Source organism: Pteropus alecto, unplaced genomic scaffold, assembly GCF_000325575.1.
Source record: "Pteropus alecto unplaced genomic scaffold, ASM32557v1 scaffold22, whole genome shotgun sequence".
Taxonomy (NCBI): domain Eukaryota; kingdom Metazoa; phylum Chordata; class Mammalia; order Chiroptera; family Pteropodidae; genus Pteropus; species Pteropus alecto.
Genome location: NW_006434839.1, coordinates 13,718,666 through 13,732,782, shown reverse-complemented (window position 1 = coordinate 13,732,782; position 14,117 = coordinate 13,718,666). Strand labels below are relative to the sequence as shown.

At 35.0% G+C, this 14,117-nt stretch overlaps 1 protein-coding gene across 1 annotated transcript in view; it reads right to left on the bottom strand.

The window, feature by feature from the left end:
* The window catches only part of WASL (Wiskott-Aldrich syndrome like), a 63,553-nt gene extending 49,442 nt beyond the window's left edge, over positions 1-14,111 (bottom strand). Inside the window, exon 1 of the mRNA XM_006910558.3 lies at positions 13,711-14,111. Within this exon, the coding sequence (XP_006910620.1) occupies positions 13,711-13,827 (117 nt within the window). The 5' untranslated portion in view covers positions 13,828-14,111. The remainder of the gene's footprint in view (positions 1-13,710) is intronic.
* Between the last annotated feature and the right edge of the window lie 6 nt (positions 14,112-14,117).

Here is a 14,117-nt window from a genome sequence, read left to right as displayed (position 1 = left end):
CCACATTCTGGACCATAAAACACAACAAATTTAAAGAATAGAAATCATACAAAGTATGTCCTCAGACAACAGTGTACAAATCAGAAAAAAAAAGCTGGATATTTTAAAAAATATTTATAGATCAAACATACTTCTAAATAACATGTGGGTCAAAGAAGTCTCAAGAGAAATTTAAAAATATTCTAAATGAAAATGAAAATATAACTTATCAAAATTTGTGGGATGCAGCAAAAGCAGTGCTTAGAGGGAAATTTATAACATTGAATGCATATATAAGAAAAGAAAAAAAATCTAAAATCGATAACCATCTACCTTAGGAAACTGGAAAGAGAAAAGCAAAATAAATTCAAAGCAAGCAGAAGAAAAGAGAAAACAAAAATTACAGGAGAAATCAATGCAACTGAAAACAGGAAATCAATAAGGAAATAAAAAGATCAATAAAATAGATATAGTTCTAGCCAGGCTAACCAAGAAAAGAGAGAGAAGACATAAGTAACAAAAATGAAAGAGAGCCATCACTACTAATCCCACAGACATTAAAAGGACAGCAAAGGAATATTATGAACAGCTCTATGTCCACAATTTGATAACTTAGATGTAATAAACCAATTGTTTAAAAGACACAATTTACCAAAATTCAGACAAGGAGAACTAGATAATCAGATAAATGTGTCTAGCAAAGAAATTCAATCTATAATGAATAAGCTCCTAAAACAGAAAACACTAGGCCGAGATGGTTTCGCTGATGACTTTGACTAAACATTTAAGAAACGATACAAATTCTCTAAAATCTCGTCCAGAAGATAGAAACAGAATTACCCTAATATCAAAAACCAGATAAAGGCATAACAAGAAAAACTACAGATTATACATCTCATGAACATAAATGCAAAAATCCTCAACAAAATATTAGCAAGCTGAATCCAACAATATATAAAAAGAATTAAATTCCATAACCAAGTAGGATTTATCCTGGGTATGCAAAGTTTTTAACATTCAATGTTAAATTTTAACATTTAATAAAATTTAACAATTTTAACAATATAATCTATCACATTAACAAGCCATAGAAGAAAAACCACGATCACATGAACAGATGCAGAAAAAAACACATTTGACAAAATCCAACACCATTTTCAACAAACTTAGAGGGGAACTTCCTCAACTTGACAAAGAATATGAAAACCTACAACTAAACTTATACTTAGTGGTGACAATCAATATCAGAAACAAAGTCCGCTCTCGTCACTCCTATTCAGCACTGTACCAGAAGTCTTAGGTAATGGAACAAGGAAATAAAATAAAAATATAGATTGAGAAGGAAGAAATAAAACTCTCTTTGTTTGCAGATGACATGATTATCTATGCAGAAAATCCTGAAGAATTAAAACGACGACAATGACAATGACAACAAAATTACAGAAACTAATAAGCAAGTATAGCCAAGTTGTATGATACAAATTAATATACAAAAGTTAATTGGTTTCCTATATACCAACAATGAAAGACTGGGATTTTAAATTAAAAAACAAATACCATTTACATTAGCACAAAAAAAAGTAAACAAAAGAAAAATATTTAGGTATAAATCAAACAATACATATATAAAATCCATATAATTACAAAATTCTGAAGAAAGAAATAAAAGAAAATGTAAATAAGCAGAGACATTTCACACTCATGGATAGGAAAACTCAATATTGTTCAGATGTCGGTTTTTCTCAGCTAGATCTATAAATTCAACAGAATTCCGAAGTTATTTTGAAAATATCAACAAACTGATTCTAAAGTTTATACAGAAAAGCAAAAGACACAGAATAGTCAATATAATACTGAAGAAAAAGACCAACGTCAGAGGACTGAAACTATCTGACTTTAAGACATACTATAGAAGCTACAGTAATCAAGGCAGTGAAACATTGACAGGAGGAGAAACAAAGAAATTAATTAATGACAATACAGAGCCCAGTAAACCAACACAAACATATTCAACTGATCTTTGACAAAGGAACAGTGACAATCCAATGGAGAAGAATAATCTTTTTTTTTTTTAAAATACATATCCATATGCAAAAAAATATCTTACTGATCTTACATCTTTCACAAAAATTAACTCAAAATTGATCATAAACCTAAATGTCAAATGCAAAGCTATAAAATTTCTAAAAGATAGTTTAGAACAAAGGGGAAAATCTAAGTGTCCTTGGGTTTCACAATGACTTTAGAAATAACACCAAAAGCACAATCCATGAAAAGAAAAAACATTGGTAAGTTGGGCTTCATTAAAATTAAAAACTCTGCTCTGCAAAAGACACTGATAGAAGAACGAAAAGCCACAGACTAGGAAAAAATATATGCAAAACACATACCTGATAAAGAATGTATAGCCTTAATAGACAAAGAATTCTTAAAACTCAACAATAAGAAACAAACAACCCAACTAAAAACTGGTCAAAAAGATCTAAATAGACACCTCATCAAAGAAGATATAAATAAGGATGGCAAATAAGCACAGGGAAAGATGCTCAGCATACAGCATTAGGAACTGCAAATTAAAACAATGAGATATGACTATAAATCTATTAGAATGATTAAAATCCAAAGAAAAGGCAACACCAAATTCTGGTAAGGATGTGCAACAACAGGAACTCACACTTTGCTGGTGGGAATGCAAAATGCAACAGCCACTTTGGCATACAGTTCGGTAGTTTCTTACAAATGCAAGCATAGGCTTACTATATGATGCAGCAATCATGCTCCTAGGCATTTACCCAAAAGAGTTGAAAACATACCCACACAAAACCTAGCACATGAATGTTTATAGCAGCTTATTCATAACTGCCAAAATTTGGAAGCAATCGAGATTTCTTTCAATGGGTAAATAGATAAACAAACCATGGTACGTCCATACAATGAAATACTACTCAGTGATTAAAAGAAACAAGCTATCAAGCTACATAATGGCATGGTGGAAGCTTAAATGCAAATTGCTAAGTGAAAGAAACTAGTCTATAAATATAATATACTACATTTTTCCAGTTATATGACATTTTGGAAAAGGCAAAACAAAAGTAAAAAAAAAAAAATCAGTGGATCCCAGGGTTATGGCAGAAGAGAAGAGGGATAAATAGGTGGAACATATGATATTTTTAGGGCAGTGAAACTATTCTATATGATACGGTAATAGTGGATACATTATATTCATTTGTGAAAACCAAAACCTATAGATCTGTACAGGAGTTAACTTGTACAAACTGTACAAGTACAAACTATAGACTTTTGTTAATGTATCAATATTGGTTCATGAATTTAAACAAATGTATCACATTAATGAAAGCTGTTAAGAACAGGGAAAACTAGAGTGGGGGGAGAGAGATGGTATAAGTGAACTCTGTACTTTTTGTATAATTTTTCTGTAAACCTAAAATGGCTGTATAAAACAATCTATTAATTAAAGAGAAAGAAATCTAAGCTAGCTGTCTTCAATATTGAGAAAGCAGTCCTTCAAACACAAATTTGGACCAACAATCAAGAATAATCAGATAATTAAGGAAAACAGCAGCAAATAAGAGGAGGACTACATGAATATACATTGAAAAACTTTTCCAATGATGAGAATTAAAAAAATAAATTAGGATCTTCAGATATATTTAATTAGCTACTACTGCAAAAAAAAAAAAAAAAAGGCTGCTCTTAAAAAACAGCAATTAAAACTTAACACTAAAAATTCAAAGGACTGGTTAATAAAGTCAAGATAAATTTCACAATATCTGGCATCCAATCAAAAATTACCAAGCCTATAAGAAAGCAGAGAGGTGTAGGACAATTTCAAACAGTCCACATGTGTAACCGAAGGCCGGAGGGGCGGGGGGCAGTAGATATTTGAAAAAGTGTCTAAACATTTTCCAAACTCCACATAAACATAATAAACTCACAGATCCAAGAAATTCAAGAAATCCCAACAAAAGAGACAATAAAACTACACCAAAGCAAATCACAGATTCCTTAAAACCAGTAATAAAAAAATCTTAAAAGCAGTAAGAGAAAAAAGATACATTATGTACAGAAGATTTTTTAAAAAAGGGTAACAGCAGATTTTCCGTTAGAAATAATGCAAACCAGATGGCACTGGAGCAACATCTTTAAACTACAGAAAGAAGAAAACTATCAACCTAGAATTTTACATCCAGAGAAAATGTCTTTCAAGAATCAAGGCAAAATTTATGGACTGTTCAGACACAAAGCTGAAAAAAATTTATCAACAGCAGACCTACACTATAAGACCGGAGTTGCAGACTGGTACCGGTCTGGTCCGCAGCCTGTCTGGAACCAGGCCGCACAGCAGGAGATGACAGGCAGGCCTGCAAGCGAAGCTTCACTTGTATTTGCAGCTGCACCCCAGCGCTTGGCTAGCATCACTGCCTCAGCTCCACCTCAGATCATCAGGCATTAGATTCTCATAGGGGCACCGGTCCCTGGTGCCAAAAAGATTGGGGACCACTGCTATAAGAGATATTTAAAAAAATACTCTGGTCAAAGAAAACAAAAGAGAAAAGTCTAGATAGATCAAACTGAGGAAGTAGGGTACCAGAAGTGATAACCAAATGGGTAAATATAAGAACTTTTTTCTTAGTTTTAAAATCTCTTTAAAAAGTAATTGAATCTTTACAGCAAAAAAAAAAAAAAAAAAGACAATGTAGCATGGAGTTTATAACATATGAAGAAGGTAAAATGTATGGCAATACTATAGCATAATGACCTAAAGGGAAGAAATGGAATTGTGCTATTTTAAAGTTCTTATACTAAATGTGAAGTGATATAATAGCCTTTGAAAGCAGACTGTGGTAAGTTAAACGTGTATACTGTAAATCCTAAAGTGACTACAAAAACAGCAAAATAGGTACAATAAATTAAAAAAAGGAGATTAAAAGGAAACAAAAAAAGACTAAAGCAATCTAAAGAAAGGCAGAAAAGAGAAAAAGAACAAAGACTGTGAGACAAAGAGAAAATAGCAAGATGGTAGATTTAAACCTAATCATATCAATAATCACAGTAAGTGTAAATGGTCTAAGTATCCAAATTAAAGAGCAAATATTGAGATTGTATTTAAAAAGCAATATCCAACTATGCACTGCCTATAAGAAACACATTTGAAATGTGAAGACACAAAGAGATTTAAAGTAAAAAAATGAAAAAATGATTATAGCACCAATCAAAAGAAAGCTTCAGTGGTTATATTAACATCAAAATTGATTTCAGAGCCAAGTACACCAAGAACAAAGGGGGTCATTTCATGACGATGGTCAATTTTTTGAGAAGATATAATTATAAATGTTTATGCATCTAAAACGTATGAAGCAAAACTAACAGAACTGCAAAGAGAAACAGACAAGTTTATAATTATAGTGGAAGAATAAAATACCCCTATCTCAGTAATTGATATAGCAGGTAGAGAAAGAACATCAGTTAAGAATAAAGAAGACTTAAACTACACTATATTTTTAAGTGTATGTGGAACACCAATTTCGACCACATTCTGGGCTATAAAACTCTGCTCAATAAAAAAGGATTCACATGTTCTCCAAAAATAATATAATTAAGTTAGAAATCAATAACAGAAAGACATCAGGAAAATTCTTAAATCTTTGGAAACTAAATTGCATATTTCAAAAGAAAAAAAACCAGCTGGGTCAAAGAAATGAAAAAGAAAATAATGAAAGTCACTTAAATAATGAAAATGAAAATAAGACCTCTCCGATATGTGAGATGCCACTAAAGCAGTGTTTAGGAGGAAAAGTATAGCACTAAATACCATATTAGAAAATGAAAAAGGTCTCAGAACAATTATTTTAGTAGTTACCACCTTAAGAAAAACTACAAAAAGCAAATTAAAGGCAAAGTAAGCAGAGGGAAATAATAAAGATCAGAGCAGAAATCAATAAAATAGAAAACAAGAAAAATAGAAATCAATTAAACTAAAACCTGTTTGTTTAAAGTAAAATTAATAAACCTTTAGCAAGACTGATCAGGAAAAAAAATCATATGCTTGGAATTTACTTGAAAATAATACAGGAAGGGAAAAAGTGGGTAGCAATATAAAGCAAACAAGATTAACTATATGTTGATACCCACTAATGCTGGCTGATAGGTATATGTAGGTTCATTATGCTATTTCACTTTGTGTATGTTTAAAATCTTCCATAATAAAAAATGTTTCTTTTTCTTTTCTTTTTTTTTTTTTTTAAGATTTAGATATACTTCATATAAACTGTCTGGAATATGACCCCTTTTAGGTAAAATGCAAAAACACACACATACACACACAGGATGGTAAAGAGTCATATCAAATCATTTAGAAGATCTTTCTATGGAGCCTAATTGTATTGAGGGATGAGAAGAGCAAAGGGATATTCCAACTTTTAACTCTGTATAGTGCATTTTTTATGTGTTTTTGTTTGTGTGTGCTTTAAATAATGAGTATAACTGGGTGTTACTTTTGTAGTTAAAAAAGATTTTAATGTCTACTACACATAAGAAAATTATAAAATACAGAAGAAAATAGACTTAAATAGTAAATAAAAAAGACTTTCTTTGTAACTAGAAGCCTCAGTATGTCAATTCTTCCTAAATTAATCTACAAATGCAGTGCTATTCCAAATCAAAGCAATATTTTTTTGGTGAGGGATAGGGGTGAGAGGTAAGGTCCTGAAAAATACTAAGCATAGGCACATAAAAACAGCCTGAAAATATTGAAAAGGAGAGTAATGAGGGGCTTAATACTAATCAAACTGTATCATTATTAAATGCTACACTAATTAAAAATTCTGGATACTGGCAAATAAACAGATGAAATAAATAAAAAAGAATGCAGAAATGAGTCTAAACCCATCTGGTTATTTAGTAAATTATAACGGTAGCATTTCAGATATGTGAGAGAAAATAAATTGCTGAATAAATGGTGTTGAGACATCTAGCCAACTGTAAAAATAAAAAGCTGAATTTCTACTAGTTTTCCAAAGTTACTTCCAGAAAGATCAAAGTTAATATGTTCAAAATAAATCCATAAAAGTAATAGGAAAATGTGAGTAAATATTATTGCATTTCTGAGCTAGGACAGTATTAAATAAAAACCTGATATAAAAAAAGATGATTACATTTAACTACACAAACATTTAAAACCTATGTAATGACCAAAAAACACCAAAAATATTTGTCAAAGATAAACAAACTGCCCCCAAATACTGTAATTTATAAGACAATTACTATCCCTAATGAGTTCTTCAAGTCACTAAGAAAAAATAACCCAGTAGAAAAATGGTCTAAAGAAAGAACAGACAATTCAAAGATATATAAATGACCAACAGACATGAAAATACGTTTAACTTCATAAAAACTACAAGTCAATTAGATTTTTTGACCAGTGAAATTGTCAAAAGCAAAAAAAAAAAAATTTAAATCCTAGTGTTGATGAGAATATAAAAATTTGGTAACTATTCTGGAAGACAATTCAGCCATATTTATTAGTATTTTTAATGTTCATGCCCTCTGACTTCATTTCTTAAAATTTATTGTATAGAAATACTTAGAAGGGATACATAGAAATATGTATTTGAATGTTTATTATAACACTGTTTCTAAAGGCGAAACTTAGAAAGTAAAAATACCCTTTATTGCAGGTTGAATAGTGTCTCTCTAGAAGATAATGTTGAAGTCATAACCCCTGTATGTGAGTGTGACTTTATTTGGAAAGAGGGTCTTTGCAGATGTGACCAAGTTAAGATGAGGTCATTAGGGTTGACACTAATCCAATGACTGGTGTCCTTATAAGAAGACAAAGGCAAACAAGTAGAGAACACCATGTGATTACATAGGTAGAGGTTAGAATCATGAAACTATAAGCCAAGGAACATCAAGAGTTGCCAGCAAATACCAGAAGCTAGGAAAGAGGCATGGGACAGATTCTGTCTCAATGTCTCTAGAAGTGTGAGAATAAGTCTGTGTTTTAAGCCACCCAGTTTGTGGCATTTTGTTAGGGCAGCCCTAGGGAACTAATACAATAGAGGTTAATAAGTTACCAGAAACTCATAAAATACAGGATGTAGTAATAAAAGGTATGCAGTAGGTACACATGGACGTGGAAATATATGAAAGATATGTCAATCTAAGTGAAAATGTTTAAATTAGTTAAGAGGTGACTATTCTATTACTAATACCTTTTAATGCTGTTCACCTGACCTTTAGTGGGAAAATGTTTACTAAACTGTGATGCTTAGAAAAAGGTGAGTTAGAAATGGGAATCTGCAGTGAAATGATTTGAGGTTATCTACTTTTCACTTAGTTATATACTCTTTGTCTCCACTGTGCAAAACACACGAATGCCAAGATTAACAGAAGGCTGTTCTGTTCTTTCCTGCTACAGAATCTCTGGCATCTAGAATAGTCAGAATGATAAATATTAAAGCTAGAAAGACTGGTGTTATCTTGTTTAACCCCTCATTTTCAGATTAGGAAAATGAGGTTCAAGAAGATAGTTTCTTGTTCACATTCACAATTCAGTGGTGGCAGAGCATGGACTAAAACCTAGGAACTTCTCTTTTACCAGTATCCCCTTTTTTTACCCTCTTTGGTCAGCAGCCAGAGGGGCTGAGGCTGCCCAGAAACTCCCTAGTGTTGTTCCAGCTGCTGCTTAACTTAATTTACATACTCTATAATTAACTGACTTTAAATTGTTAGAATTAAGTTATCAAAATCAAAACAAATATAAAATACAGTTCAAAATTTTACTTTAAAACCTCCCTGCCAGTAACAGGAAATCTAAACTGAGTAATAGTAATAATAACATTCTTTTATATGCTTCTCCAAACTCCCAGAATACTTTATAAGTGTCAGGCACTCTAAGTGCTATACATACATTATTGCATTCTTTCCTAAAATCTTTGACTACCCCCTTTTTTTACAAATCTAGACACTAAAGCTCATACTGGTTAAGATATTTTCCTATATTATAGAGCTAAGAATAACAAGAAACAGGATTTATAACCCATGTCTGCTGGATTCTTCCAAATCTCCTGTGCTTTTAGTCCACCCTGTAGGACACTTTTGCAGTCACCTTTTACTTCTTTACTAGGCAAGGTTGCCTTTTGTTTTTTGTATATTCCCAATCTCATCAATTTTAACCTTTTTTCCTTTCACATTACTCAAACTGAAATACATTCCCAATTCTAACTTCCCACTAGTAATTCAGCCCTTCATCATCAAGACAATGATCCCTCGAGGCACCTCTCCATCTTAACCTATTTAAGAATTTAGAACAGAAACAAAGTAACCATTGGAGTTACTGCCACACCTATATTAATTCAGCAACAGAATTATACCACTTTGTTCTCTTAACAAATGAAGACTTAAGTCCAGATATCATCTGCATTAGAAATAAGTTTTAACAACCTAATCAAGCAATGAGAAATGCTGAATGAACTCCTAAGGAACAAATAAGTTAGCAATTATAATTACTCAGTCAATAAGTATTCAGTGATCTGTATGCTACATGGTAGAAAAAATTATATAGTAGACTATATAGGTATAAGGTCTAATCTCTCAGAATTATATATAGGGTGAGGGGAAAAAAAAAGCTAAAGAATACAAGCAAGTTAAAACAAGTGCTAAGGAGTTAAAGGAAATGAAGATTAAAGTTGGTTAATAAAAATGGCTTAAGTATCATTAAATCTTGAAGCAAACAAACCAGGTGAGTATGACAGGGAAACAACATTACTAACTCTAATTCATTCGGACCACGAATGGTTGAAGAGGGCTAGTGTAAGGTTTTATTATTCTCAATCCCTAATTTCTAATTCAGGACTAGACATATTAAACTCTACTTGGCAAGATGGCACACATTCTTTACAGAAAATAAGTAAAATCAGACCACATGATAAGCAACAAAACTATAAAACAAGACCTGATTATCTTGTTTTTAACTCTTCTTAATTGTTCTAAGAAAATACTACCAGCTAATGAACTTTATGCAAAAGTACAGAACATATATTTATATATTACATATAACTTTAAATGAAACCTCAACTTTCACAAAAGCTAATTTTAAAAACTGGCAAAACAATAGATTTTCTGAAGATTCACCTCCTCCATGAAACCAATCAGCAATTCCGAGTCTCATTAATATCTAGGCATATTTCCATTTAGTAAGAGAGTTCTGCATACTTCTCCTGCTGGTGGTTATATTTGCCTTTATGACAATTCTCTTCCCTCACCCCTTTTATCTAAGGGGGATGTAATCCTACCGCAGTCTTTTTAATTGTCCTTGAATTCCCACCAGCACTGCCTTAATTCAGGCCCTGATCATATTTCACATCGACTACTGTAAAAATCTATCTGATCTCCTTTGTCTTCACTCTCACAATCCTTGATCCACCTTCTAGCATGCCTCCCTCCACCTTTCTCCCTCAACTTTCAAAAACACAAATCTGATCTTGTGGTTCTCCACTTATTAGTCCAATGCTTCCTCAACTGTATCTCTCTTACATCTATGAAACACACACTGTTATCTTAAGGAGTTAGAGAAATGCTGTTCTAAAAGAACTTGTTTTAACTTAATTTAACCTTAACTCATAAAATATAGACCAAAAGCTGAGGGAAATACCTGTTACCATTTCCAATGTGCTTCAGCATCAACCCTACCAGAAAAGAGTACACATCAGAACTAGTTCTTAAACTGTGATACTTGTTAGTCTTGTTAAGCCTGCTAAAAATAGAAATAGCTAAGTTCCACATCAAACCCACTGAACTTGAGTATCACCTAGGAATTCGGCCTAGCCATATGCATTTGTAATACTCTCCACATGATGCCAATGCATACCTAAATTTGAGAACCCAAGCAGAAACCTTCCTCTTTCTATAACATATTATTAGTAGGTCCCCGGACTTCCAATCTGTTTCATACCTCTCATCAACCTGAGGTAGTACCTACTCATCTTAAATATGCAGGTATAGTCCATTTTAAAAAGTTTTTACTCATCTTCTCTTTTGATCCCCTAAATCTTTATAAAAATAATAGCATCCACATATTTACATATAGTCCTTCTCACCCACACAGCCACCTCATGAGACAGTATCCCTATTTTAGAGATGACAAAACCAATTCTAGGATAGGGAGCTTAAGAAACTTATCCAAAGTGATCATATGAATTAGAACCCTGGTCTTCTGACTACAAAGCAAAAACATTTTCCATTGTGACATGCAACCTCTTACAAGTCACTCTGAAGTACTGACTTACTCATGAGTTTACACGTTTCCTTTTTTAGACACAGTAAGCTCCCTGAGGACAGGCATCAAACCTGGTTTCGACCTCTACATTTACTCAGTATGTACTGAGTAAAAGAAGATACTCCTCGAGAGTTAGCACTATAACTACTACTCTGAATACACTTCGTGCTTAACAAAATTGGTCTGATCTGTAAAACTTATTGCTGGATTTTTTTTTTTTTTTTAATGAAACAATGTGTTTCAGTATTGTCTTAAACTACAAAAACTGCATAGTCATCAAAGGGAAAAAATTAAAATATTCTTATTTTACTCTCTAATAACTGGAGACTTCAAACATTAAAGTTAATCTTTGCAATAATTTCATACCAGAAGGGGCAGTTACTATAAATGTGGTTTTAAAAGACAGCCATTCAAAAGGTAAAGTTGATTAATAATAAAGAAATTGAGCACTGAATACAGGTTATTTGACAAGCCACTTACATTAACCAGTAAGCAACACTATCTTTCTTTATCACAGTATTCTTCCACATTTGTCATTTACTGAAACCAGTAACGTTACAGGTAAGCACAAAGCAATTAATCCAGAATACCTGTGTGTAAATATAATGTCCTTCCTGCTTAAAGTTAACGTGTTTGGTAAGTAAAACAGCACATACAACTACCTCCTTTCTGATACAAATTACATAGCAAATGTAATAACCCAGCAAAAATATAATTATTTTTCATTTGCTGATAATTTAACATTTAAAGTACTGGAGATTTAACTAAATTGAAAATATGCAAAACTTAGTGCCGCTTTAAGAATCTTATACTTTAATTATATAAGTTTTCAGTAAAAAAAAAAAAAAAGTGATTATTCCTTTTCTACCACTTTTAAAAATAATAACAAGGAAGAAAAAACCCTTCTAAAGCATGATGTAGTGGAAAACTAGGCATCAGGAGTCCTGGCTTTCCAGTTCTGGTTACATTACTAAATTGCTGTGCGACTTAGGGCTCACTGGCCCAGTTTTCTTGTGTGTTTAAAACAGCTGCGTGTGAGACTTAATTATCTTTAAAGTTGTTTCCCAAAATTCTGATTTTAAGCCACTCCTTTTAGTTCATTCCTATAATCAGAACTCAAACTCAAAATATGTTCTTTAAGGTCTAACTTCTGAAATGTGAAATACATCTGAATTGCCTGTAATGGATGATTTAATCTCCAACAGGATACAAACAGACTCCTATAAAGTTAACAATTAATCCGGTAACTTTCCAGATATTGTCTAATCCTAACTTCTTAAACAAATAAGTGGAGCTTGGTTTGACACATTTAACACTGCTAAGAAAAGTTATAAAACTGCTCTGTTGACATTTCTGTAGGTGTCTTCTTGGGTTCCAGTGGCACATACTCTGCAGATGCTAACAAGCAAAGAGGAAAGAAAGGGACCCAAAGAGCGTTTCAACAAACTGAACCACAGTTCAACCCTACCACCGCAGTAAAATGCAGACTGACAGGCCTACACCACACAACAGAACCTCTCCACCCCCAGAAGTGCCAGCAGCCAATGTAATGAACGCTTCCGTCAACAACACATACTCCCCTTCCCACAGCATAACTGTTCGCTCCCAACGGCCATCTGGGGTCGGAACAGGCCACACACACCAACCTGAGAATCATTCTCAGGCCCCAAAAGGCCAAGAACTACCAAAGACTGTGGTTGCCCTGCGCACGGTTGTGTGGAGAGCAGCACCTCCTCCCACAAATGCCAAAAAATAAAAATAAAAAAAACAATAAATAAATAAATCACTGAGGAAGAGAGTAAAAACCAGGCCTGCGCGAGATTCCTGGAGAAATAAACCCCGTTTCTCTGCAGTGAGGAATAGTAGCATTTCCTGCCCTCCTCTGAATCCATGCACTCGACATCATTCCCTCCTGAGATCCTAAGGGGGAAATGAAAACCATCTTCTGGTCCAATTCATTCATATTGGGGGGTCTCTATTTCCCGACCTATGCCACTCCTAAACCCTCTGGCATTGTGAAGGAAGGTACCCCCAGATCTAACGGTAGGAAGTGCAGCGAGGACCAGGACAGGGGCCCGGTTACAAAGATCCAGCTGCCCGTGCAAGAAGAAAATCGCCTTGGGGCCTGAGTAAAGTTTGCACCAGCAGCAAGGGCGAGGGCCCGGTCAAGTAGGGCTCCAGGACAGGCCTGCTGAGGTGACACTTCCCTGCTACCGGTCAGCTCCAGGCGGCGGCATACGGCCGCCGCGGCCCGCGCTGCCCGCACCTAAGGAGCGAAGCCAGAGGCCGATGCGGGGCCGGGAGAAGGCCTGGCCAGCGGCCGGACCGTCCCCGCGCGGCTCGCGCCTCCTTCCCCACTCCCACTTCCCGGCCCTCAAGCCCGGGCCCGTGAGGCAACGTCGGCTGTGGCGACGCGGGTCTCGTCAACTGACCACACATTTCTTGCCGAGGAAGGTGAAGAGGGACTCGTTTTCCTGCGGGGTGAGCAGCAGGGACCCCACGTTGGTGACCCTCCGCGGCGGCGGTTGCTGCTGCTGGCCGGAGCTCATGGTTTCGCCGGTGGAGCTGGGAGTCCAGGGCCGTCTCCTCCGGGGAGTGGGCGAGCGCTCGTTCCCCCTCTCGGTGACAGAGGCGGGAGAAAGGGAGTCAGAGGCGCAGCATCTCGCAACTCCTCCGGCGCGGGGAGAAGGCGGAGGCCACGGCAAGGAGGAGCCGAAGGTGGGCCGCGCTGAGAAAGCGAAGCTCCCAGCTCCCGCCGGGCTAGGCTCTGGCCGGATGGTCGTTGTCCTCGCACTCCGGCGACTGCGCTAAACTCCTAACTCCTCCTCCGGCCCTCCTT